A 26,829-nucleotide genomic window follows, 5' to 3' on the forward strand; every position below is an offset into this window, starting at 1 on the left:
CAGAGAATTGCATTTTATTTTGGTTTCCTTTTTTTAATAGTCTAATTGAAACATTTCTATTACTCTTGCTGGGGCTACATTTAAAATTCTGAGCAAGAGGCAAAAGAGGCTATGCTACCACCAGTAAGTTATTTATGAAGCCACCACATGACTCTCTACTATACCTACTCTGCACACTAAAGCCAAGGCTCTGACTCGGATTTGAGCCCATGCCCCTCTTTTGTCCAAACACAAATCAGTCTGGCACAGGTCACCAAACACTCAGCATTTAGGCCCTAGGACCCTGCCAGGGGCTGGGTCAGAGCACAACTTCCGCAGAGACTCACATCCAAACCCTGTTGTTTTGCAGCATGGACAAAGGTTACGCAGCAGACCCGAGTCAGGGCAGTATTACTCAGTACAGACACATTAGCTTGGCTGGGATACATGAGCCCAGCAATTACAAACCCAGATCCACAATGCAGTGTGGATGCAAGCTTGGAAACACTACATCCCACAGGCCATGGTTTACAATGCAGCGTAGCCATATCCTAATCTATGCCTTGAGTGAACAGCATTATGGGGTACATTTATCCAGCGACACCTGTAGCTAACAGTCAGGTATCTATGGGGGCGGGGGTTAGCCACAGGGCAACAACCAAGGCTGTGGCAGCCATTCCCTGAGGGCCGGCTAGAGACCCTGCGGGGCCAGACTCCGTGCTGGTGTTGGAGTGGAACCGGTGCCACGGGCTGCCAGTCACCACAGGGCCGGGGGGGGGGGGGGGGGTTTGCAATCAGACACACAGATACCAATCCCAAAGGCACCCAGTGCAGTTAGGAGCAGCCCAGCCTCAGGGGTCCTGCCCCACACAGCCGGGGAGCAGCAGGCTGTAGAGCCCCCCAGAAAGGCTGGGGGGGGGGGAAGCTACAGAGGATGAATAGCAGGGTCAGCACAGACTGGAGATGGAGGGGCAGGCACCCCCGAGTCACGGCAGCCCCCAATGGCGGAAGGGGAGCGCAGAGGGGTCCCCGACCCCCTCCGCCCTCTAACAACGTGGGCAGCGCCCTCGTCCTCACCCATGGCAGGCGCGTCGCTCAGCGGCTGCTGCCCGCTCCGCCCCGCCCCGTGCCTGTACTGGCAGTGGGGCCGCGGGCAGCCGCCGCCCGAGGCGCCATCGAAAGGGCAGGAGAAGCCACTGAAGTAACCCACGGAGTGCAGCATCCTCCCCCCCGCGGCCCGCGGCCCGCAGCCAGCGCGCGCGCCGCACGCACAGCGAGACCACCGCGCGCGCAGCCGGCCGTTAGCGGTGGCCCGGCGGGAGCCACGCGCTCCAGCCCCGGCGCGCGGGAGGGGAAGAGGCCAGCGCCCACGGTAACTGCCCCACCCCAGCTACTCCCTTTTCCCGCGGCGGTGGCTGGGCGGGGCTGTGCAGCCGCCTGGGTATTTACAGAGAGCGGGGGCGGGGCTCCGCGTTCCCGTTAAGCCGCGGGAGCCGGAGCTGGGCGGAGCCTCTCGGGGCACGAAGGTTCGCGAGCGACGCCGAGCTTCACGCGCCCGCTGTTGTTCGGTTGCCCACGGCGCGTGGGAGCCGCGGGCCTGCGACGCGGGGCCGGGGTCATCCACGGCGCCCCCTGGCGGCGTGTGGCGTAGAGCCACATGTCAGCGGGGGTGAGCCAGAGTGGGTGTGCAAGGGCCCAGGGCCGCGTGGCAGCCAGGGTACACCTAGTGTGCCCGTGTCCCTGTTGGCAGTGTGATTTTCAACTGATGAAACCGTGTGCGAACAGAGTTGATTTCAGTGGAAGTTGGAAGCCTGAATACCTGTGTGGATCTGGGCATAAGGTACTAATCAAAGTGAAGAAGGCGGAAGAACCTGGTCCTGAGTTAACAGGGTTTATAAAGTTTGCACTTTTCCATAGTGAACTCTCACCCCCCGCCCCGCCCCCCCCATGTCAGTGGGAGATTTGGGAGAGTCAGAAGTGTCAAAACAAATTTAAACGATTAAGACAACAGAATAACAAAAGATGTGGATGCTGGTTTAATTGTTGCTAGCTTGGCTGCAGTAAACCTTGAGAGAGACCGCTTGTTTTGTCAGTCACCAAGAAAGTTAACATATTGAAAGGTGGTGTAAGAAAAACTCCTTTGCTCTTTAAAGTATTTGGGACACCTAAATCAATGCTGGTGGTTTTGCGCTGAAAGCTCATTGAAGTACGTGGAAAGACTCCCATGGACTTCAGTCAACTTTGGATCAGGCCCCAGTTAGTGTGGTTAAACAGATATACAGTATTTTAAACCGTTGTGTTGTCTTCAAGCGGTTAAATTCAGTGTGGGTTTGGAAATCCTGCATTTTTTAAGGACCCTTCACTTAAAAGAAAATCTCAAGGCAGTCACCCAAGAAAGATAATGCCTATAGAATTTTTTTCCTTCCCACCCCTCTTGCACAGGGCAGTCAGCACTATCAGCAGCAGAAGGAGACAATGTGTCCGCAGTAATCTGCTGCTTCTATTTGGTAGTAGCAGGGGCACAGATGTGATAATATGGGGAACAAGATGAAAGAAGGGGAAGGTAAGACACAAATGGGACAGAGAGGCAGGAGTAGACTGACAAAAAGGAAAGGGAAGCTACACTGGTGGAATTGAATGTTAATTTATGACCAAGATCATTCCCTGTAAGGAAGTAGGTTTAGGAGCCTGGTTGAAATCTTTTCTATTTGTATTTATAGTCTATTATTCATGTTAGAGTCTGTAAATGTTTTGTTTTCTCCAACCTTGCAGAGTCTGCTTTATTTTAAATAGTAGTAATATGTCTTATAGAGGGAGTTAGGTCAAGATCCTAAAAGGGATTTAGGTGTCTAATTCCGTTGATTTCAGTGGAAGTTGGGTACCTTTGAAGACCACCTTGAAAGCAGACTACTCAGTGTTTAAAGAGGGCTCTAGGGAGAGGATCTATAGCACTTATGAATTTAAACATTTAAAATAAGGATTAATTTGGTGTTTAAAAATATATATGTGGTTCTCTCTGTTGAGAAGAATCATCAGATTGCATTGCACCCTTGACTGTTCAGATACGAATCGGATATTCGCACACCACCTTTGAGCTGCAGGTCCCTACACTGTTTTACTGCTGTACCTACATGGAGCCCCACTGACTCCGGTGGAGCACCACCTGCACTCAAGAAGTTGGGGTCTACATACAGGAATGCTGCTGCTGAAATGCAGCCATAACTGACAAAAACATTCATTAAACCCAGGTTGTGACGTTGCACTCCATATGTTTAATAAGAATATGTTTATAAGTGTGGATATGATGTAACTGGAATATGCTTTATTCATAAGGTCTCTTGTAAGGTATCATTACAAAGCATAAAGAAAAGGAGGACTTGTGGCACCTTAGAGACTAACCAGTTTATTTGAGCATGAGCTTTCGTGAGCTACAGCTCACTTCATCCGATGCATACCGGGGAAACTGCAGCAGACATTATATACACATAGAGATCATGAACAATACCTCCTCCCACCCCACTGTCCTGCTGGTAATAGCTTATCTAAAGTGATCATCAAGTTGGGCCATTTCCAGCACAAATCCAGGTTTTCTCACCCTCCACCTCCCCACACACAAACTCACTCTCCTGCTGGTAATAGCCCATCCAAAGTGACAACTCTCTTCACAATGTGTATGATAATCAAGGTGGGCCATTTCCTGCACAAATCCAGGTTCTCTCACTCCCTCACCCCCCTCCAAAAACCACACACACAAACTCACTCTCCTGCTGGTAATAGCTTATCCAAAGTGACCACTCTCCCTACAATGTGCATGATAATCAAGGTGGGCCATTTCCAGCACAAATCCAGGTTTTCTCACCCCCCTCCAAAAACCACACACACAAACTCACTCTCCTGCTGGCAATAGCTCATCCAAACTGACCACTCTCCAAGTTTAAATCAAGTTTAACCAGAACATCTGGGGGGGGGGGTAGGAAAAAACAAGGGGAAATAGGCTACCTTGCATAATGACTTAGCCACTCCCAGTCTCTATTTAAGCCTAAATTAATAGTATCCAATTTGCAAATGAATTCCAATTCAGCAGTTTCTCGCTGGAGTCTGGATTTGAAGTTTTTTTGTTTTAAGATAGCGACCTTCATGTCTGTGATTGCGTGACCAGAGAGATTGAAGTGTTCTCCGACTGGTTTATGAATGTTATAATTCTTGACATCTGATTTGTGTCCATTTATTCTTTTACGTAGAGACTGTCCAGTTTGACCAATGTAAATGGCAGAGGGGCATTGCTGGCACATGATGGCATATATCACATTGGTGGATGTGCAGGTGAACGAGCCTCTGATAGTGTGGCTGATGTTATTAGGCCCTGTGATGGTGTCCCCTGAATAGATATGTGGGCACAGTTGGCAACGGGCTTTGTTGCAAGGATAAGTTCCTGGGTTAGTGGTTCTGTTGTGTGGTATGTGGTTGTTGGTGAGTATTTGCTTCAGGTTGCGGGGCTGTCTGTTGGCAAGGACTGGCCTGTCTCCCAAGATTTGTGAGAGTGTTGGGTCGTCCTTTAGGATAGGTTGTAGATCCTTAATAATGCGTTGGAGGGGTTTTAGTTGGGGGCTGAAGGTGACTGCTAGTGGCGTTCTGTTATTTTCTTTGTTAGGCCTGTCCTGTAGTAGGTGACTTCTGGGAACTCTTCTGGCTCTATCAATCTGTTTCTTCACTTCCGCAGGTGGGTATTGTAGTTGTAAGAAAGCTTGAGAGAGATCTTGTAGGTGTTTGTCTCTGTCTGAGGGGTTGGAGCAAATGTGGTTGAATCGCAGAGCTTGGCTGTAGACGATGGATCGTGTGGTGTGGTCAGGGTGAAAGCTGGAGGCATGTAGGTAGGATGTCTGCTGCAGTTTCCACGGTATGCATCCGATGAAGTGAGCTATAGCTCACGAAAGCTCATGCTCAAATAAATTGGTTAGTCTCTAAGGTGCCACAAGTACTCCTTTTCTTTTTGCGAATACAGACTAACACGACTGTTACTCTGAAACCAACATTACAAAGCATATGATCTACTGAGTGTGTTCATCCTATTTGTATGTATGTATCATTCTTGTATCTAAAACTAGAAATATGAAGTATAACTCTGAGGTCCTATTGTAATTATGCAAAGTGTGGGCCATTAATGGTGGTTTAAAATCTTGATGGCTCCCATTGTCTCGGACAATTGACTGTAGATGGCTCTGTTTACCTGCAAGTCTCCACTGCATAGGTGTGGGCCAGTCATGAAGAAATCCCGTAGTTACCACCTGAGCTGGAACTAACAAGGTCTGTACCAGGAGAAAGGATTGGGCCCAGACTAGGAAGGAGTCTAGTCTGTGAAAGGAGCTTATTGGAACATCTCTGAGGGTGAGATTTACTCGTACTCAGTTTCTTAATGTATTAGGCTTAGACTTGTGTGTTTTATTGTGCTTGATAACTTACTTTGTTCTTTTCAGAGTAGCAGCCATGTTAGTCTGTATCTGCAAAAAGAAAAGGAGTACTTGTGGCACCTTAGAGACTAACAAATTTATTTGAGCATGCATCCGATGAAGTGAGCTGTAGCTTACAAAAACTTATGCTCAGATAAATTTGTTAGTCTCTAAGGTGCCACAAGTACTCCTTTTCTTTTTACTTTGTTCTGTCTGTTATTATTTGGAACCACTTAAATCCTACTTTTTATACTTAATAAAATCACTTTTGTTTATTAATTAACCCAGAGTAAGTGATTAATATCTGGGGGAGCAAACAGCTGTGCGTCTCTCTCTGTCGGTGTTATAGAAGGCGGACAATTTATGAGTTTACCCTGTATAAGCTTTATATAGAGTAAAACGGATTTATTTGGGGTTTGGATCCCATTGGGAACTGGGTGTGTGGTGCTGGAGACAGGAATACTTGCTAAGCTGTTTTCAGTTAAGTCTGCAGCTTTTGGGATGTGGTTCAGACCCTGGGTCTGTGTTGCAGCAGGCTTGTGTGTCTGGCTCAATAGGCCGAACTGGCAGAGAAAACAGGCTCAGAGGTAGTTTCAGCACAACAGGTGACAGTCCCAAGGGGGTCTCTGTGACCGAACCCATCATACAGGTATTCTTATTTGTCTTTCTCAGACTTGAAAGGCTATTTTCACTGGAATTCTCAGTGTCTATTTCAGAAAATATGTTAGTGCTAATATCTTTAATATCTTTTTTGATACAAGGTAGCTGTTATTAGGAAAAAAAAACTTTCAAAAAGGTGATTTATTGCTCAGAGATTACATCATTACAACCTATACTGTATATGCCCCTGGTATTGGCTTATATAGCCTCTTGAATTTACTTCACAAGGTCACCATAGTAAATCGCAATAACAGAGTTCCTGGGAAAGACTTCTTAGGTCTTCCTTTTGCCTTCGTGTAGCATTGGGTAGATGACAGTATTTAAAAGCCAATTCTGTTCCTTTCACCCTTGATTCTGAAGCACTTAAGAGTATAGTGTGCCTGCGAACATTTGTGATCCAGATTTAATTTCAAGTCCCTTTCCCTTCTCCCTTTTCTATCAAAATTTAAAGTTAGCTCTGCCTCCTCCATGGAAATGTAAGTTGTAAACTTTAATGAATCACAAATGCATGCCATTTTTATAAAAGCAGCTGCTGTTTTGTTTTGTTTTTTTATACCAACAGCATCAGGGTTCAAAGGTTTTGTCAATCCTCCACTCAGCTGATTGGTTTATAGCTCATTTTTGCCCGTTTTTGAGGCTTTATATGAAGTAGCTGCGCTGCGAGTTGATTCATCAGAAATTGATGATACATCATCTACTGACTTTATATTGGATAATGTTCTTGATTTTGAATGTCTAGACTGTGAATTGCTCCTTATCGCAGACAGTGTTTTTTCATCCCAAATACTACTGTCTGCAGTTTTAGAAAAAGAAGAATCAGATACTCCTTCCAAAGGTTGAAAATAAGATAGGTATGCTAGTCCTTGTTGCTCAGCATGAGTGCTGGAGGCATTACTAGAACCTCTGAAACACAAAAAGAAAAAACATTTTACTCATTAAATATCATGTTGAGAACAAACACCCTAGACATTCTGGGAGCTGCGTATAAATTACCAAGCTTCCACTTCTCAAGATTTTAACAACTAAGCAGGAAAAGTTCATGTATTTAATAAGAACGCGATAGTACATAGACTTCCTAGATTCAACATTGTTTGTGCGTTTTTTGGTGATTTTCTCATGAAGGGGAAAATGTTACCAAAGTGATTGAATGTTTATGTGCCTTTTCCCAAACAGGAGAGAAAATAAAAGTTGGGTTTGTTTTTATCTGGTTGCTAAACATTTTGCACAGTTCTGCATAATATTGTAGTATGTTAACAATAGCAACCTTACATCTTAAAACCTTTATGGATTTTAACACGTCATTATCTTTTCTTAAAGCATATGTATTTCAACATGTAATTATCTTCAGTATAAGAATATTACCCTTCACTATTAAACTGCTTTACCATCTCTGTGCACTGAAGAAGAGCAGTAGTTTTCTTTTAAGAGTTAATAGTCTATTAGAATATGAATACTTTAAGAGAAACATATCAGGTGTAGGGGGCATTCTGGGGTCTAACAGTGCACTCCTGCTCCATATACATGGTGAATTAGGCAGCACTATTGTGGATAATCAGAAACAATAGGCTTATGCATAACTCTGCCTTATACTTCGTAGGGTAAAATCCTGAGCTCTTTAGGCAACACAAAAGAGCCATTGTCTTATGGGAAGTAAAAATAACTGAGGTCTCTTAACCTAGATCTTGTCTCCAGCATTACACCAAAGAAAAATTCAGCTATCTCATGTGGGAGTTCAGAGGTGCAATGGGGAGGCCTGTACAGAACAGGTATTCTCATCATAGCCTCCTCCCAGGACTCAGACTCTATGTGATAGGAAGACTTACTTTTTTCGTTTGCTGAACTGGTTGAGAGTCACACCACAGCATATCATAAATATTATTAAAATGATAAGTGTTGTAGATGAAACAGCAAGCATCAGTGTTTCCCTTACATCTTTTTTTCTTCCTACATTTGCTGCTTTCTTTTGATTAAGATCATCCTTATCCGACACTAGAAAAATAAAACAAACCAGACCAATCAAATTCAAACAATGAATGCCAAGTACATAGAAATGATGATTTTTTAAAAAAGATTATACCAGGAGGTTCTGCACCAACAAATCAGCAGACTGATAAAAAGGCTAGACATGCTTCTGTATAGATCCCATGCTTGAGAAGCCTGTTTATTTGACCATTGCATACCAGACCACAATTTGGCCCCAAGTGAACATCTTCAAAACACTGCCACACCCAGATCTGTACCTATGACAGAGGAAGTTCTGGTAGAAGTTTAACAGCCCCATGGAGTGCAGAGGTCTATGAACATTTTTAGTTTAATCAAAACACTTCCTCCCCCCCAAAAGATGACCTACTGTTCTTGAGCTCTATCATCTCCATAATCCCAGAAGATTATTGTCTGGGAAATCAATAAGATTATAGTAAATACAGTATTGTGTTCTTACTTGGTACTGGTTTAAAAAACATGTTTCTTGGGTGATATTCTGTCTCATTGAACTTGGGAGTTTGGTTATCCAGTTCTGTTGGAAAGCAAAAAACCTGTGATGCAGTGAAAACACATGTGATGTAATGTGCCCTGTTACCCCACCCCCTGACATATGAAGTTAATTCATTTGCTTCATAATGGAAACAAAAAAGACAATGTAATCTGAAGAGGCAATGTGGGTGAGACAATCTCTTTTATTGGGCCAACATTTGCTGGTGAGAGGCAAGTTTACCCAAAGCTCTTCTGACCCACCTTGTGTCTCTAATATCCTGGGACCAACATGGCTACAACAACACTGCACACAATAATGTAATCTGCAAGCAGTTAACCATATTATAAATGATTTCATTGTGACTATTATAATAGATCTTGATTTGGCTATATCCTTTTGTGGAATTAAAAGTATGTAAAATTTAGGGCCGGATTCTCAGCTGTTGGTAAATTGCTTGTTTAAGTCAGTTGTTTGTTGTCAATTGTAAATTGTTTGTTTAAGTTAATTGTTTAAATTGTTCAGTTAAGTCAGTGGAGTTATGCTGATTTACATTATCTGGAGATTTGGGACATTGACTTCAATGGGGCCAGGATTTCACTGTGGCCTTTAGTTGTTGTGCAGTCTGGTTTTTGCTTGCCTTGATTTTTTTAAGACCTAGTTGCATCTGAATTCTCTTATTTTCTTGATTGCAATATGTTCTAATAAGCAACAGCAATCAGACTAACACATATTGAATTGTCTTTAGCACATAACACAGTTTCTAAAAGCCGATTAATTTCCTGTCATAAGTGTTTTCAAAGGGGCAACAAAACTATTTCCATAAATCAGCCAGAAATTCCCTGTCCGTAGACTTTTACCTGCAGATAGGTCTTTCAAAATTGGGTCCTTGTAAATGTTCACAGGTTTTACTCTTTGATCTGTAAAAGGATGACAAGAATCAGTCAGTAGTACTTCAGTCATTGCACAGTAAAACCAATAGCAAGTAACTTATTTTCATCTGTTTAGGTCTGATATACAAATTCATAATAAATAAGCATGTTGTAGAGACATTTTTTGCCTTATGAGTTAGATTAAAATTGGTCTTTAAAAATATTTTCGCTAAGATGTTCTTTACATGGAAACAAAGAAAGTTAAGTTTTTTTTTTCAGAAACGCTTAGGAGAAACAAATGACAATTTAGACACATGGTAATTTGCCTTGCCAAAGGCATAAATTCTTATGTTATTATTAGGAACTTTGCAAGTGAGCCCAAACAGAAAAAGAATATATGACTGGAAAGGCCAAATTCTGCCTTTGCATGCACAAGTGACTCATTTATTTCTGTGAAAGCCCCACAAAGACCTTTGGGATTAAGGGTATTATGTTCTTCCAAGGTCAGCCCAGTTGCAAAATTGTAATAACCTTTGCCTGTTCATAGGAGAAAAAAAATTAATGCCAGAGATACAGACTAGAGAATTCTTCAAGAATTTGGTGTGGGTGCATGTTGTAGAGCTTAAAGTACATGACCTTGGTTTGGTTCCTTTCTCTGACTTGCTTGGGTAAGTCCTAACCTTTTTGTATCACAGTTTCCCCATTTTTAAAATAGAGAAAATAATACTTGCATACTTCCTTGGAGTGTTGTGAGGCTTAGTTAACCCTTTACACTGCTTTGAAATCCTTGGATGAAAGGCACTATATGAGTGCAAAGCATTTTTATAAATACTGGGTATGGTTCTCAACTATCTTGGAGTCAATGTAGATATCTTGGGAGTCAATGTAGTTGTAGAATTACAGTCTCTTTAATTCAGTTTTCTTTGTTAATTTCAGTTTTTGTCAATTGCATTCAGAATATTTTGAGAAGTCAATATTGTTTTCTTGTGTAATTTATGATTACAATTATTTTAAGTTTTAATTTGGCCATTTTAACTGTGAACAGATCGTTTTGATGATTTCATCATACCATACCTCCACTAAGTGATTCCTCAACTGGGCCTTGAGTGATAATGTTGAGATAATGGGGTCCAAATTTGGATTCTAGAAAAAAAGAGTTGCAAAGACTATTTACAGTTCAGAACAGCCATGTCACTAACAGCAAAAAAAAAGTTGTGCTTGACTTTATTCATAACAAAATGGGAAATGTTGAAGGAGCACTCCAATAACTCTTGATAGCATAGCGCAATGTATCACTAGTACCCATATTAAATGAAATAAAAATCTAAGAATCATTCAGTTACATATTAGCACTGTCAAACAGAACTTTCGGTTTTAATGTATTACGTTCCATTGTCTGCAAGTCAAGACCTTTGTGCTTCGTCAAGTGAGCTGTAGCTCACGAAAGCTTATGCTCAAATAAATTTGTTAGTCTCTAAAGTGCCACAAGTACTCCTTTTCTTTTTGTGGTTAAACTCTGTAATTGATGTCTCCTGTTCCGAATGTGTGCCTTTGCAGAACTGACAACATAAGATCTGGATGCTACTTTCTTTTGGGCAAGAGGGAGGTGCCTCTCTTAGCTTGGGGTACATAGCAGTGAACCTGCTTCTGGAGACAGATGCTTAAGCCAAGACAGCCCTGCAGCACAGTGCACTCAATCAGAATGTGGGAGGCCCAGGGCAGATCCCCTCTCTGCATGATTTAGAGAAGGGGGTTGAATGCAAGAGAGTCCCCTAACCACCAGGCTATAGGGTATTTGGGGTAAAGGAGGGGACTCTCTCAATCTCTCCTGTTGAAGCTGTTTCACTTTGTATACATAAATAATCATTGGGCCAGAGAGAGAGACTGACTTGTTAACCCACTGGTTAGGGCACTTTCCCGGGGCTGCCGGAGAGTCAAATTCAAGTCATGGCACCAATGAATACAACTAGAAAATCACGTCAGAGCAGTGTTTTAAAGTTCTTTTTGTTTTTAGCATATTACAGTAAATCATTACAAGAACAATACTCACAGTAAAACCTTCCAGTGTATTCTTACCTTCTGAAGACTCTTCTTGAAAACTCTCTAGTTGTTCCTCTTCAGCTTTTTTGATGGAGAGCAGTTTCACTAAATGATTAAATATACAAATAGGTTTGAGTACAATAGGATCTTTTAAAGAAATTAAGTTACTGTAGGAATGGACACTTGAAAAAAATTCCAACATCTAAATATAGGTTTTTGCCAACCTAGTCTTACTGATTCTGTATTCCCATTTGTAGTTTTGGCAGCCCCATAACGTAAGACAATGTGACTCATGCCCCTGGTCTGAATGGGGAGGGGAGGGAGGGACAACATGGCTTTTAGTTGAGATCATCTTTAATGTTTCTCCAGTATCAGCTGGTGTGGATGCTGATAGGTTTTGGGGGTTAGCAATGGTCCATCACCCTTTGTGTGAAGTCACTCGGGCTGCAGAAGCACTATGTCACTACAGGTCAGCACAAATTCTCATTAACTTCAGTGGTTCAGGATTGGATTGTAAAAGAACGTACTAAAGAAACAATTTTGATCAAAATTGGAAAGATTTTGTAACCATGTGCACATACTATCTTGTGTGTTGGCAAGAAATTATTGTACAAGTAAATGAGAAAATTAAATGTAACATAATCGTCCATAAAACAGAGAGTAGTTTCCTAGCAGCAGTGTTTGTTTTGTGAGAAAGTTTGAAATAAAGTTTAGTTTGAAACTAGCACTATTCCAACTTTTTGTCCCCAAAATAAAATTTAAAAGTAACATGTTCTGGCTGCACAAAGTTATCTTACATGCCTATAATTAAATATGGATCATGGGTGTGGATTCCGAATGGTCAATGTACTGGATTTAAATTCCATTTAAGCATCAGCCACCAACAATGCTGATCTCTCCAAATTAGCAAGGAAGAGGAATCTTCTGAGTTTTTTAGTTAAATGAATGGGAAACCTGTGAGATCCCATTGCTTTTGTCTTCTCCCCACAAGTCACACTGTACCACAAATGATTTCTGTATACTTGACGTTGACACAAAATACTGTACTAAAAATAGAATGGCAATAGAAACCCTTCCCTTCCATCCACACAGCTCAAGAATGTGTTAATAGCTTGAGGCTACATTAGGATTTCTTGTTTTAACATCCATCCATCCATCATGTGCTTACATCACAGTCATGTCAGTGGTATCTGAGTGTCATGCAAGGAAATAAACGTTTTTTTCATTACTGCACGGTTCTGTCTTCCCCCTGCCCCACTACCCCTAAAGTGCTTCAAAATTATTTAAGTCCCTGATTGTAGGTTCTTAAATGGTAATTTCTGCTACTTACAGTACTCCCGTAAATTCTGCATGCTATTCTTCAGCATTAACACATCTTTGGACACAGGTGGATTTGTAGAAATGTCTAAATAAATAAAAAAAAATCAAGTATATTCTTATATTTGACATATAAGGCCACGTTTTCAAAGAAGAGCATAATGCATGTAACTCTAAAAAACACAAGCCCCCACGAATGAATTTGGTTAATGTATATCTAGCTACCAAGTTGTGCATGCAACTGCCTGATTTGTGGATGCAAGTGTGCATTTGTTGAGGCACAATGGGTGTATCATTTTTGTGGGTGCAGCCACTGTACTCTCCTTTGGAAATTTGGTTTTTACTGTTCTTTAACAGCCTACTGTACAATTAAGATATATGTTTTAAAGATTAAAATTTATAATTTCTTCTTCTTTGTTTAGCCTTCTTTAGTTTTATTCATAATCTGTTTTGTTCCATTCTATAGTACAGATATTAATTTAATAGCAGAGATTTTAATTAGTTTTGCTTAGAGACCTATTAAGTGCTGCATGATTTATTCGAAAAAATTATAGAAAGAACTAGTTTAAAGGAAATCTATACATGTCTAGCGATCATTTTATAAATCTGTATAAATGTGTACAGTTCTTTGTCCACTGCATTACAACTTCATGTATTTAAAATGTTTTTAGGGTTAGAGCAATGCTACCTTATTTAAGCCATGATGGTACTAATTTATTCAGTGCTTAAATTTTACTAGCAGTAGGACAGGTACACCAGGCATAAGGGAAAGACTGGAGAACTGCTATAGAAGGCTTATTTCCCCTTCCGTTGGGCATTTACTAGTTCTTTGAAAGCCTTGCAAATGAGAGAGACTCTCTGGACCTCCCTGAGGAAAAGTGACAGTCTATGAGCATCCTAGAGTGGAGGGTGTTTGGTTCCTTTGGAAGTGACTTCAGTTCATTCCTGGATTGAGATGTTGGCCTTTTGTTGTCTGTTTGCATTATCATTTTGATTAAAGGCGGCTTTTCCCCCGTCTTCTTTTCGGCTACTGTTGTGGCCACACTCCTGTCATGATTTACGCACATCATGACTGATTAAGTTTGCTACCTCAGGCTGAGATGTACTGTGTTGCATTCTTTCATGTATCTTTCTTATAATGGTGATACAAACATCCGATTTCCATCCCAGGCATAAGAACTAGGAATATTGCACCACCATGGAACTACAGATTTCTATTGCTAGAATGTAACTCATAATATACTGTATGTATATTTATATAGACCTAATCTGCAAAGGGATCCATTGTGAAGACTCCTATGCTATATAGCATCCCATTCAGCAGGACTCTGTAGGGTGAGTTCTTTTGCATGGTAGGGGATTATAGAGAACAAAGGGTTCTTGATTAATTGTGAACATAAATTTACATGGAACAATTCATATGGTATAAAAAAGGGAGAATTTCACTACAGGAGAACATTTTTAAAGCTGCAATTTGTAGCATTGGCCTGCTAAACCCAGGGTTGTGAGTTCAGTCCTTTGAGGGGGCCATTTAGGGATCTGGGGCAAAAATTGAGGATTGGTCCTTCTTTGAGCAGGGGGTTGGACTAGATGATCTCCTGAGGTCCCTTCCAACCCTGATATTCTATGATTCTATGAAAACCTATGATTTGTAGATGATTGTACTGACATTGCTGGTATATTTCTGCTGTTAGATCTATATTTTGGAGTCTTAAAACCTTACTTCACCTGTTTCTAAAAAGGTCTCATGGTCCTCAGGACTTTGTAAGACGTAGTTATTACCGTCATTATCATCCTCCTCCTCCTCCTCCTCCTCCTCCAAGTCATTGATGGGTAAGTTATTGTAGTCTAGAAAAATGGGACAAATTAGTTGTCAAAACTGTGATTATTTTTTTTACTATATTTGCTGATGATCAGAGACATGCTGTGAATTTTATTTGCTGCGACAAATGGATCTAAAAACAATACAATTCCGTGAGTTTTAAAAATGCTGACAGTCTTCTATTGGCAAAGATTGATAATCATAACATAAGTTGTATGTATTTCTAAATCCTGCATATTTTTCTGTACCCACGATATACAATATTGATACTTAGAAATTGCATCCTGTAGTGCAGAGAAACTCAGGTGCAGCTTCCTACTTCATTGGCAACTCCTTTGGGCAAAACATGCTGATCAGAGCATTTCTTAGTTTGGTCAAGGAGTGGCTTTCACGCTGCTTGACACAAGGAATGCAGTACAGAAAGTACAAATAGTCTACAATAATCTGTACCCCTTTCCATCTTTCCAAGCAGCAGGGAGAGGATAGGGATCACAGGAGAAAAATTTCTCAACCCATCCTCTTACCTACTGGAAGCCAGGAGCCATTTATTTTTACTGGTATAAATTAGTCTTGTCCCACTATTTCTAAAGGGCTTCTTACCAAATGGTATTTAGGTGCTGAAGTGCTTGTAAGTCATATTACTTGTGGCCTCCACTTTATCCCCCCTTACACAGGTAACTCATTTAATGGTACAGAACTGTCATCGTGGTTCCTACTCAACACCCCCTTCTAGCCGCTCCAGCAGGGGACATGTCCAGGGCTTACCTACACCATAGCAGTCCATGGCTGCTTAAAATAGTCCTTGGGGACTGTTGACAGCTAGTGCAGTATAGAACAGCCAGAAGTCTGCCTCTGATCTGCACTGGAAGAATAGCCAACTCAGTAGAAGAGAGCTGCAAAAGTAACCTAAAGCCACCTTTTGCTTCCTCCACTTTGGTGATGAACTGAGCATAATTTGGCCAAACTAGAGAATTGACCTGTGTCATAACATCTGCATCCTGTACCCTAAGTATGTTGAAATTTGCCTTGAGCACAGGAAGGACTTGAATCAATACATAGCACACATACAAGGGACTCTACATAGAGACATTAAACTTGCAAGAGCATTTGAAGGATGTTGCAGTTGACAAATTATAGGCTGACAACACTATTGATGACACAGTCATAGTGCCAGTGGAAACCCAGCTTGAACAACAGAAGCCTGGAACCACACACAAGGACAAAATCAAGAAATGATGCAGAGAAGCTACGTAACCTTTCTGTGATTTACTGATTCCATATGTTCAGCCCAGAACAAGAAGTAACATCTGAAAATGACTGGTGGAATGCAATTCTGGGGTTCTTCCTTCTCTTTTCGGTTTAAAATATAGGAACCAGAGTTTTACCCCCAAATGTATGGTTTTGAATGAGATCGTGTAACAATTTGTTACATCAAAATTGTAGGAAATTGTGGAAGTAAATTCATGGAAGTCAAGACGGTTGAATTACCAATTTTGTCAATTTTTAAAAGACCAGCAATTCTGTCCAGTCAGTTCAGTGTTTTTTGTTTGGTTTTAGCACATTCTGATTGATTTGGTGGAAACTCCAAAATGTTAAGTGCTGAAGAAGCAAATACGTTGGTAAAAGAATATCCGTATCTAAAGGGCAGATACAGAAGGCCTATTATAGGCCTAACTACTTAATAGCGTAGGGACTCGATTATTGTGTTCTTATATTTTACTTATAGACTTGCATGCTTTTCAGATCAGACAATGTGTGTATCTTGTGAAGTGAATAATATGATATGGGTTTGGTATTTCCTTTAGTAAATTCTATGTCGGATTTTTGGATAATTTCAGTTTTGTTTTATTTTTCTGGGAAAAATTATTTTTTCAGATTGGGAAAAATCACACCGACCTTGTCATCCAATAGTGCAGGAAAAGTGGTCATACAATGAAATTACAGTTAACGTAGAGCAAACAAAAGAAAATATTACTGCATGCAGTGTGTAGTCAGCCGATGGAAATGACTGCTCCAGAGGATTATCAGGTCATGTACTGTGTCTGGATTTTTAAAAAGTTGGATAACTTTATGTTCAAAAATAATTCTTATAGTTATGCATGGTAAGAGAAGGGTCATCCAACCTCATGCTTCAGAGCATGAGATAATTGTTGTAAGGGTCATGAAGGAATTATTCCCTTCCGTACAGCATTACATGGCAGACTGTGTGCAATAAGAATTTATTAACCTTCCTCTGAAGCAGCAGAGATTGGCATCACCCCAGCACAGTACTCGTACATGCTCATTCAGTATGGCAGATCCAAAGTTCCTCAGGACCAAATTCTGTTTATGTCGTGAGAAGAGTACTGAGTGGAGAGCAGGGAGGTTCAGAGGTAGGCCTTGTACCATATGTATCAACTCAACAGACCCTTTGTGGTCTGCTGAGCATACTCGTCTGCCTTTCCTTCCTCTGAGCATACTTGTCTGCCCTTCCTTACCCCGTGACTGAGCTTTAGCAGCAGCATTCTCACTAGGTTCTGCAGAGGTGCAAAAGTGGGATGTTGGAGAGGCTCTGCACACTTCCTTTCTACCCTCCAGCACCCCAAGGGATGACTAAGCAGAATTTAGTTGTATATTTTCAAGTAGACACTGCTAAAAGTGCCACCGAGGGGAACAGATGACTTACGATTTCTGGAGGGAAAAAAATCTATTGTAGTTTAAACAAAAACAATAGACAACCCTCCTGTCCCCCAACAGTCTAAGGGAAAAATGCATTTGATCTATTCCTAGAACTAACAATAGACTTCCTTAACCATTCTCACCATATAGAGGTTTTGATGAGATCATACCTTTAGAAGATGAAATTAGCTTTTTGGTAGTCCCTGCAGAAATAAGCAGAGATAAAAAGAGAAAAAGTGTGGGATTCATAGGGAAAACTGTCGTGCATCTCCAGTCATTATCCTGGATCTGTCTCACAGTTTCCTCTTACAGTCATCAGTGTCACATTCCAAAGTAGATCATTGTGACGTCATCATCGCTTTTAGAACCAGCACAGACCAATCAGAGAAGAATGTGCATCTGAATTTCTGGAAAGAGATATCACAGATAACTTCTCAGATTTTTAAAATGACACTTTATCTTTGAATAATATATTTGTTTTTTAATGTTAGAAAATGGAGCTGTCTTTGGGTAGATAAGAAGAAATAATTTTTTCTCTGAAAAAGTTTCCTCAGTGATTAATTACAATACAGCTTCTTTTATTTTAAAAAAGCTTTGGGGGGCAGAGCCATAACTAGCGCACATTTTCATACATCTTTAGACCATGAGAAGATGTGTCCCTATCTTACAATCAATGCAACTTTAAATGTTTAATATTTTTCACTAGACTGCATGTTTTATAGTGATACAGGTTCAAAAAAAAAACCACAGCATCTGAATGAAAACAAAGATGATCCAAATTTATTAATCTCTGATGCATCAGAATGTGATCCTCTTTGTTAAGAAAATGTTTCTATACAAAGTATATTAAATATCAACATGGACCAATTGTTACCTCTTATCTATAGTATTCGAAGGGGAAACACTGCTATCTCAGATACCAATGTATAATAATTGTTGGCCTGAAGTGCCTGTTTAATGGTCAACACTGTAGATCCTCTTCAATTTTAAAATACTTCTTAAAGATTAAGAAAACCTAGCGTGTGAGAAATATAACAGATAGAGAATAGAGATAAAAAAGGAGAAATTAGAGGGTGGAAAATGTGTCACTGAATCCTAGGGATCAAAGGAAACACAAATGGATGATACATTTGATTGTAGTGCTTTTCCTGTGCTTATCACGTTGCAACCACAGATCTCCATTATCATAATGATATTGTAATTTACAAAACACAGCCCAGTACTGTATTACAAATACATTATAAGGAAATGAAATGGCCCCCTCTTATGGATATGATGGGAAACAGTAATTTTGCCTTTAGTTAAAGTAAAATAGTAAGTACAAGTGCTTCTGCGGAAAGGAAAAATAAAAGTGATGAGAAATAAAAAGACACAGCAAGAACAAAGACTCAGAAAAACATGATAGCATAGGGAAAATTAAGGCTTGATCCTGATAGCCATTATTAAATGAGTAATCATTACTCAGGAATTGTCGCACTGAAATCAGTGAGTGAGGATCGCAGGTCTGGGTCCTAAAATATTTTTAAAAATAACATGAAAATACAAAGGAGTATGAGAAGAGCTTGCCAAATGATATGAAGAATACAGCTTCAAAGCTGGGAGTTATTGGCAGGTCAGCGATCTGTACAGAAAACACTTCTTGATCATACAGCCCAAAGATATGTACATAATGATCTTGATAATTGCCCTTCCAAGAAGCATTAGAGTTTGGCTGCAGACACTGATTCTTCAAAAAAACACATTTGGACTGGCCACTTGACCCTTTCTGAGGTTGATTATTGTTTATGGTATCATCCACAATGTGCTAGGTTCCAGAGCTTCAAGAAGTTTTAGTCCTGTCCAAGCAAATCACAGTTGAAGGATAACAGAGAAAGAGATATAGGTTAGGGGAAGGAGAACAACAAATAGGTAATTTTTATACAAGTCAATTAGATTCCCTGTAGACACAATGGCAAAAGTGGGTATAGGAGGACTGATATGTGGACATGTGTAGGGGCCTCACATATGAGCGCAGGGCAGCCATACTATGCCTAGCGTCCACATGTAAGAAGACATAGAGATGACTGAATGAGAAGCTGACAAATGGATAGACAGTGATGGAAACATTGGTGGAGCAGAGAGAGCGAGGGGCAACATAAAGCAAAATAAATAGGGAGAGGGAGACACAGCTTCGAAAGTGACAGAAAGCTTAGATTGGATGCGATAGCAGATGGGGAGCAAGCAGAGGTGTTTGAGTGTCCAGCTCAAAGCAACGGACAAGGAAGATAACTTTACCATGTATAGACTGAAGGGGGATAATGTGTATGTTGGGGAGTGACACTATTATGTCTTAGCTGTGCATCAACTCCCTCAGTAGTGCACCAGCGGGAAATCTCTTCAGTGAATCACACACCCTCTATGTTATGCTACCCCTCTCCCCACACTTACGTTATACTTGGGGAAAGAGGAGGCAGCGTGCTGAAGGGAGGAGGAAAAATAATAATGTGCCCTGTGGATATGAAGGTGAAGGGGGGGGGGGGGATGGGTGAGTGAGACGTTAAAGGGAGAAAATAGTTTTAAATTGCCACTTTGTGAGAATGGGGGCAAACTACCCTTACCCATACTGCCCTTTCAGCCATTTTCAGTTCCATTTCAAGGAGCTGTTCAACAATCCCAGGCAACTTTCACAGAGGAAACTAAATCAACACTGGCTGCTGAGCAGCAAACTTCTGCAAAAAGGGCAGTTGAGCGTCTGGGGACAGGAAGGTGGAATAAGGGGGCCAAATAGCTCAGGGAACCTTAAAAAAGAGGGCGTTGTTTCAGAATAAATAATCAAACAACAAATGTTTTCAAAGTAGAAGAGGGAAATGTGTAGAGTAGAATTTGTAATCTTTCCCTTATTATTTAGCATCTCACTATACTAGGAACTACTTTTCATAATGGAAGCATACATTGCATGAAAACCACATAACTTTAGGGGAAAAAAAGCATTTTTAAAGAAAAATATACAAACTGAATAAACCGTACTCTGGAAGAAATAAGTCACCTTTTGGGGTATATTAGTTGAGAACTGGTGGTTGAATGTCTTTGATTTAGTGCACCAAAGGTGCCTGTTGTTAGCTTACTAATGCCTTCTCTGTTGTGGGTTATTGTTATATTAATGCACACCTTGAAGTGACTTATTGCTATGTTAATTGACACTCTGTGGTGGGTTATTGCTACATTAATGTACACCGTGGAGTGGCTTTTTGGTATGCTAGGTTTGTATGTCTGTAAGTATGGATTCTATATAAATTCTGTTTTAAAATAAGTGACATGCACCTATGGGAGTCTCTTCTCCCAGTGAAATATATTTTGTAGGGTGGATAGGTTTTTGCAGGTAACTTATCACATGTGGAATAATGCTGTTGGTGCTAGCTGTGACAAGTAGATCTGACTCATGGAGCTATGCCTTTGTATGAAGAGAGGTAGAGAGATAACTACAGCACAAACAAAACAGGGTTCTGATGACATGGTAACTACATTAATGGCGTTCTGTTGATCTGTGATGTCATTAGAATTTGTAAACAGATCCTTATTTGCAGGGTGTTTTTCAGTCTTTGCCTGTTACAAGATTTAGTTAAAAAAAACAAGATTTTTTTTTTTAATATAGAAAAATGTCTTTTTTTTTTTTGGTCTGTTTAAGTTTTGGAAAAAATATGTTTTGGAAATTAAATCATACCAGAAGACATTTATTTACAGTTTTATTCAAGAGAGTTCTAAAACTCTTTTGATGGTGGAATTATGACATCTATGGTGATTCAGCCAATCATCATAGAGTTAACTTTAATTCATTTGCATAATATAAAATGTAAAGCCTATATTGGCATTTCTATATATATATATAAATAGAAGGGAAGATTGTGCCAGGAATCTCAGCCCAACACCTGCACCTGGTTCCTAGGGAGCAATTCTGTCTCAGGAACTGATTCCAATCAGACACCAAGTCAGAAAGCAAGCTCGCTGGCTGCTCATACAGCTCCTCATCAAGGACCATGCCTCTACACAGAAACTAACATAGCAAAATACCTAACAACAACACAGCATGTCTTTCCAAGACTGAACATTTGCTTTCATATTAAAAGGAACTCTGTGTAACAGTGACACAGGGTGACACCTGCCTAATATTATTTAATATGGATATGGCCATAGCCCCTAAAGATCAACCAGGATGGAATTTATGAAAATTGATAACATTTTGAAAACAATTGATCTATTTTTAACCCTGGAATACTAAAATCTACCTCAAATTTCATTTTTTAGGGTGATTTTTAATTTTTATTGACCAACTCCACTTTAATATGTATGTGAATGAGCTGGTGCTATTGACATTTACAAAATCAATAACAAGAGTGGAAAAAAGTTCCATAGATATGAATTTGAATTCAAAAGTGAGTTTTGATTCAACCATGATAACAATACTATTGTGTAACCACATATAGCCTTGACCCACAAAGGATCAATTTTTAAGAATGGTAGTTGAGTCTTTGTACAATTTCTTCCTCAAACTACAATGTTAATACTTTCTTCCCATGACATCACTGGTAATGGCTCTCCTGCATACTGATTTTTTTAATTTTAGAAAAAGGAAGCATCAGTCATCTCACCACAGTATTAAGAAGAATGTAAATATCAGAAACTGGGCTGGATCTGGTCATGCCTAATAGTCAGAGCCAGAATCAGGCGTCCAGAGTGGAATTGGAGCAAGGCTGGAGCAGAACTAGGAGCTGCGCGGGGACAGGGACAGGAGCAAGAGCAAGGCTGGAACAGGCTAACACCTGGGGAGTCTGTTGCCCCCATCAGGCAGAAGAAAGAAAGTTCCAAGCCCTGAAGCAACACTGAACAGACTGCACTGCTCTTCCTTATGTGGGGCTTATATACCTGGTCTGTGAGTCACATGACCAGTTCCTGCCTTGTGGACTGGCTGGTGCCTAGCACAGGAATCATTCATCACCAAACCAATGACACACTTTTGGTGGAGGTTTGTAGGAACTAATTGTATGAGTTCCCTCCTCCCCTCCATAAGCAGGTCCTTTGGGACCTGACCACATGGAACTGCCACTGAGTTGTTCTGTGGCCCATAATGCATCATCCTTGTGGAGTTCCTGCCTGACTGTTCCATCTGAATGCGGAGGTTTGCTTCCCTCTGGAATAAGCCCCCTGGAGCCACTCCACAAGCCTGGAGGATGCCCAGGGATCCATGTGGATCCCTTTGGAATGTTTAGGAAAGCAGGGTCCTGTGCCCCCAGAGCACCACTCAGGCAGCACAGAGCCAGTAAAGCACATTGTTGTGAACTCCCCTGGCTGCAGCTATGCTGGGACCACCCCATTAAAGGGATTTTCCCTGCAAGAAGAGGCTTTCTGGATAGGCTGTAGGGCCCAGATCCTCAAAGGCTCCTAATTTCCACTGAAATAGAGTTCCCCTCCCGCTCCGATCCTAACCCCACTTACGGAATTTTCCTCCCTTAGCTCCTTCCTGTGGAAGAAAGAGATCCCGCTCAATGCATTTATTTTTTTCCAATCTCTGTTTACTTGGATATACAGAGCAGGGATCATGGGTTTATCAGATGACATTTGTTTTCAGTGCAATAAGTATCCAGCATGTGCTTTTGTTTTAAGTATCTTATACTAGTAAATACTTTAGCATAATACAGCAGCAACAACTTTTACAATGAAAGAGCGATTTTCATTATCACTGTTACATTCATGATGTGATGTCCCGAGCTGCCTCCCTGTTGTCTGCAGATTCATTCCCAGGGGAAATCTCCATTTCATAGCCTATTTATTTGGGCTCAGCCCAGGTTTTGGCTCACAATGAAGCTTTCCTATGAAAAATGACTTACTTCTTCTGGAAGGGCCCAAGTCAGAAGACTAGTGTGCACCATGTGGTGGATTTGACCCTAATCACAGTTAAATGGGCATGCATTGCTGTGCAATCTGTAAAATAAATACACATAAATTGGCTACTGTGCGCACAATCGCAGCAGCTAATTTTGTAAGGACTTACAGTGTGTAGCAGAGCTCTTCCAGCAAAAGGCAGTCAGTTTGGCTCTTGATCTTTAGACATTCTGTACAATCAATGTAAGGGTTCAATCATGAAAGGCACTGAGCACCCTCAATGGGAATTGATGCTCAGCTCCACAGAGATGGTGTTTTGCACCTTATTTGACCTTGTCCTTGTAGCATCAGAGTCTATACAGGGGCTGTGTTTGCTCATATCAAGGAAATGTATTTCACTTCTTTTAGTTTTAAGTTACCATTGTGACCTTAAAAAGAAAAGGAGGACTTGTGGCACCTTAGAGACTAACAAATTTATTTGAGCATAAGCTTTTGTGAGCTACAGCTCACTTCAACGGATGCATGCAGTGGAAAATACAGTGGGGGTGGGGTGGGGGGGAACTTTTGTAGTGATAATCAAGGTGGGCCATTTCCAGCGGTTGACAAGAACGTGTGAGGAACAGTGGGGGGGGGGGGAATAGTTTGCGACCTTGGTGTAGCCGTGTTGGACCCAGGATATTAGAGAGACAAGGTCGGTCAGGTAATATATTTTATTGGACCAACTTCTGCTGGTGAGAGAGACAAGCTTTCGATCTACACAGAGCTCTTCTCCAGGTCTGGGAAAGATATTCAGAGTGTCACAGCTAAAAACAAGCAGGTAACACACATTGTAAGAGACCATTCAAGGTGAAGTGGGCAGTTAACACTGCTGCTGTCCTAGGACAAAAAGGTGGGATTAGCGAGTTACAGACTGTTGTAATAAAACATAAATCCAGTGCCTTTTGGAAATTCACTTTATTAGAGACCTTGATCAGTTGCAACTCTATCAGTCCTGAATACTATCCCTTATTGCATCCTTCACTTTCCCTGTCGACATCTGTACCAGTTTTAAAGCTGAAAAGCAGACTTGCTTAAATTAAATGTGTCTAAAATTAGTATTTCTAGCTTGAGGTCCAGGAAATGAGATACAGTCCACGTCTTCCACAACAGGTTTGCTGCACACAAAGGAAAAAAATTAAGGACCTGATTCACCACTGCCTTGCATCTTGTGCAGTCTTTCACATCAGCGTAAAGTTGGTCTAAAATGATCCCACAGCTGACTAGTAGTGTTTCACACTCATTTTTTAGTATAAAGGGCTCTGGAAGGGGTGAGACAGTAGAGAATCAAACTCACTCCTACCCCAAATTCCATCAAATGCTATTACTGTACCTGATGTCTCCCATTCTTTTGCTTCTCTGGACTTTAAGATGGAGTCACAGTAACGACTCAAGTGTTCAGTCCTGCAGATTCACTTCAAATGGTCTCATGCACCACAAATTATGTTGATGTTTCTGTGTTTGCAGATAAAGCAGATGGAAAAGCCACAGTTCTTGGACTAGCTGTCTCACTAGAGTGAGATGTCCTGTGGGGGGAATCCATGAACGCAGAGACCTATAGGTTGTGCTGCGTCTCTCTCGTGCATGATCTTGTTCATGGGTGTGGGCTGAGCTCCGAGGCAGTCTCCTGGCGCACCTCCAGGATGCAGGCTTCAGAGATGTGGAAAGAGGTGAAGGAAGACGCGCCAATGATGTACCACCAGGTGAAGAGCCCCCTCAGAATGCAGAGAAGGCCAAAAGAGAGCATGACAATGAGGGACCCAATATGTACACAGATGGACGGGCCACCTGCTTTCTCGTGCATATCGATGGGGACAGTTCAGCTGGTCCTGAGAAGAAAGTCTGAATGACTCAAACCCAAACGTCAGTCTGTCCTCTTTTCCTCAATTGTGTCTGCCACCAACACACAGCACACAGACAGCAATAGATACACTTTACTTTGTATAGAAATCTAAAGTGAAAGAGGACGGTGTTTTGTGAACGGCTCACTTGCTATTGTGGTACACGTGTAGTTCTAGCTATATACAATAAGATTGGATGCATTTGTAATCACTACTTGCAATTACACTAAGTGGAATTAGCCTTAGCTTTTTAGCCAGGTCCCAACCCTCCCCCTTCTCCCCCGGTACCTCAGATTTACCGTTAACTCCCCCTCCCGCGTTTGCTGAGTGTCATTCGTGCACCGTGGCTGACAAAGCATACATCTTTTATTTGTAAAAGAATTAAGACCCAAAACTTTAGCAGAATATGGGTTCAAGCCTACACTGCAATGAAATATGGCCTGCAAATCTTTCATTTGAAGAGTGGGTGAAATAAGAGCCTCCTCCTCCCCACGAGTGGAACTGGTGCAGCTCCTCTGCAGAGTACCCTGCTCATTAGTGTGCAGGGGAAAGCTGGAGTAGAGGGTAGGGCCCGAGGACCTACCACAGTGCAAATCCTACAGGAATCTACACTTGTTGGGGAATATTCTTTCCCTCGGCCTCTGCTGCCTGGGTACTTGCGCTGGCAGGCAGATAATGAGTATTTTTGGACCAGCCCTATTCATTCATCAGTCCCTAAAGGCTCAAGTCCTAAGAACCCTCAGTTTTGATTACACCCATTCTTTTGATTAACCCTGGCACTCGCCCCCCCCCCCCCGATATTTCATTTAGAGCAGAACAAACATGTTTGATAGGGGTTTGGGTACACTTAAATATTAATTAGGCCAGAGAAAGTACTAGACTGACTATAGCTTAGTGATTAGGACATTTGCCTGAGGGGTGGCCGATCCAGCTTCAAATCCCTCCTCCGCCCTCAGGAGGAAGGGCGAATGGAACCACTTGTCTCCCATATCTGTGGCTGAGTAGCCTATCCACTTGACCTGAGGTTCCCAAACCCACCCTCTCCCCCTTTTTTATTTTTTTTTGCGCTGAGTTGCCCTTTGGAGAGTCATGTCACTTGATGTGTGACAGTGTCATGGGGTCTGGGGGTGCCACGTACGCATCAGGGCCAGGAGGGGTTGTGCAGTACTCCTGGGGAGCGTGGGGGGACTCACCATGTGGCAGTTGAGGAAGCCGTCTGCTCCCTGCAGTGGTAGGGCGGTCTCGGCTGCCTGTGCAGGAGAAGCAAACGGTGGTGCTGAAGGACTGGGGTCAGGAGAGGGGCAGAAAGTTGCACCCCGTAAGTATTGGACCCCCTGCCAGACACAGCCCCTTCCTGACCCTGGCCCTTCAGTACAGTCCCATTTTCTTCCCTTACAGGGGCTGTCTGGCAAGGGCAGTGGATGGGGCTCCATGCCCTAGGGTCACGCTGAAGGGCTGGAGTCAGGAGGGGACTCTGTCTGGAGGTTTCAGAGTAACAGCCGTGTTAGTCTGTATTTGCAAAAAGAAAAGGAGTACTTGTAGCACCTTAGAGACTAACCAATTTATTTGAGCATGAGCTTTCGTGAGCTACAGCTCACTTCATCAGATGTATACCGTGGAAACTGCAGCAGACTTTATATACACACAGAGATCATGAAACAATACCTCCTCCCACCCCACTGTCCTGCTGGTAATAGCTTATCTAAAGTGATCATCAGGTGGGCCATTTCCAGCACAAATCCAGGTTTTCTCACCCTCCACCCCCCCACACAAATTCACTCTCCTGCTGGTGCTAGCCCATCCAAAGTGACAACTCTTTACATAATCAAGT

At 41.7% G+C, this 26,829-nt stretch overlaps 2 protein-coding genes and 1 long non-coding RNA gene across 6 annotated transcripts in view; 1 reads left to right on the forward strand and 2 right to left on the reverse strand.

Annotated features, from left to right (window-relative positions):
* LOC125637155 (RNA exonuclease 1 homolog) overlaps window positions 1-1,364 on the reverse strand; it is a 29,536-nt gene extending 28,172 nt beyond the window's left edge. For 2 of the 4 annotated variants that reach the window (XM_048851323.2, XM_048851322.2), the window contains exon 1: window positions 1,057-1,363. In XM_048851323.2, the coding sequence (XP_048707280.1) occupies window positions 1,057-1,201 (145 nt within the window). In that variant the 5' untranslated portion in view covers window positions 1,202-1,363. Of the gene's footprint in view, window positions 1-1,056 lie in introns of all 4 variants that reach the window. The other 2 variants (XM_048851324.2, XM_075128829.1) reach the window with 2 other exon arrangements.
* LOC142072224 (uncharacterized) lies at window positions 1,274-26,653 on the forward strand. The gene is made up of 3 exons (XR_012668643.1): window positions 1,274-1,351; window positions 5,228-5,364; window positions 24,625-26,653. It is a non-coding gene; the product is annotated as an uncharacterized LOC142072224 (long non-coding RNA).
* EQTN (equatorin) lies at window positions 5,643-17,667 on the reverse strand. The gene is made up of 9 exons (XM_048850203.2): window positions 17,436-17,667; window positions 14,514-14,633; window positions 12,799-12,873; window positions 11,505-11,573; window positions 10,503-10,571; window positions 9,417-9,476; window positions 8,527-8,601; window positions 7,910-8,075; window positions 5,643-6,989 (listed from the first exon to the last, which is right to left on the reverse strand). Exons 1-9 carry the CDS (start codon window positions 17,512-17,514, stop codon window positions 6,695-6,697), a joined length of 1,008 nt encoding a protein of 335 aa, XP_048706160.1. The 5' UTR covers window positions 17,515-17,667; the 3' UTR covers window positions 5,643-6,694.
* Window positions 26,654-26,829: the final 176 nt, after the last annotated feature.

Source organism: Caretta caretta, chromosome 5, assembly GCF_965140235.1.
Source record: "Caretta caretta isolate rCarCar2 chromosome 5, rCarCar1.hap1, whole genome shotgun sequence".
Taxonomy (NCBI): Eukaryota; Metazoa; Chordata; order Testudines; family Cheloniidae; genus Caretta; species Caretta caretta.

Excerpts from the sequence above, each read along its gene's own strand:
- EQTN (XM_048850203.2), bottom strand. The coding sequence starts at position 17,514 with ATGAATCCCACACTTTTTCTCTTTTTATCTCTGCTTATTTCTGCAGGG. Across the intron at positions 12,874-14,513 it reads TGAGACCTTTTTAGAAACAG|ACATTTCTACAAATCCACCT; the intron begins GTGAAGTAAGGT and ends TTATTTATTTAG. Across the intron at positions 11,574-12,798 it reads GCAGAATTTACGGGAGTACT|TGAAACTGCTCTCCATCAAA; the intron begins GTAAGTAGCAGA and ends TTAATCATTTAG.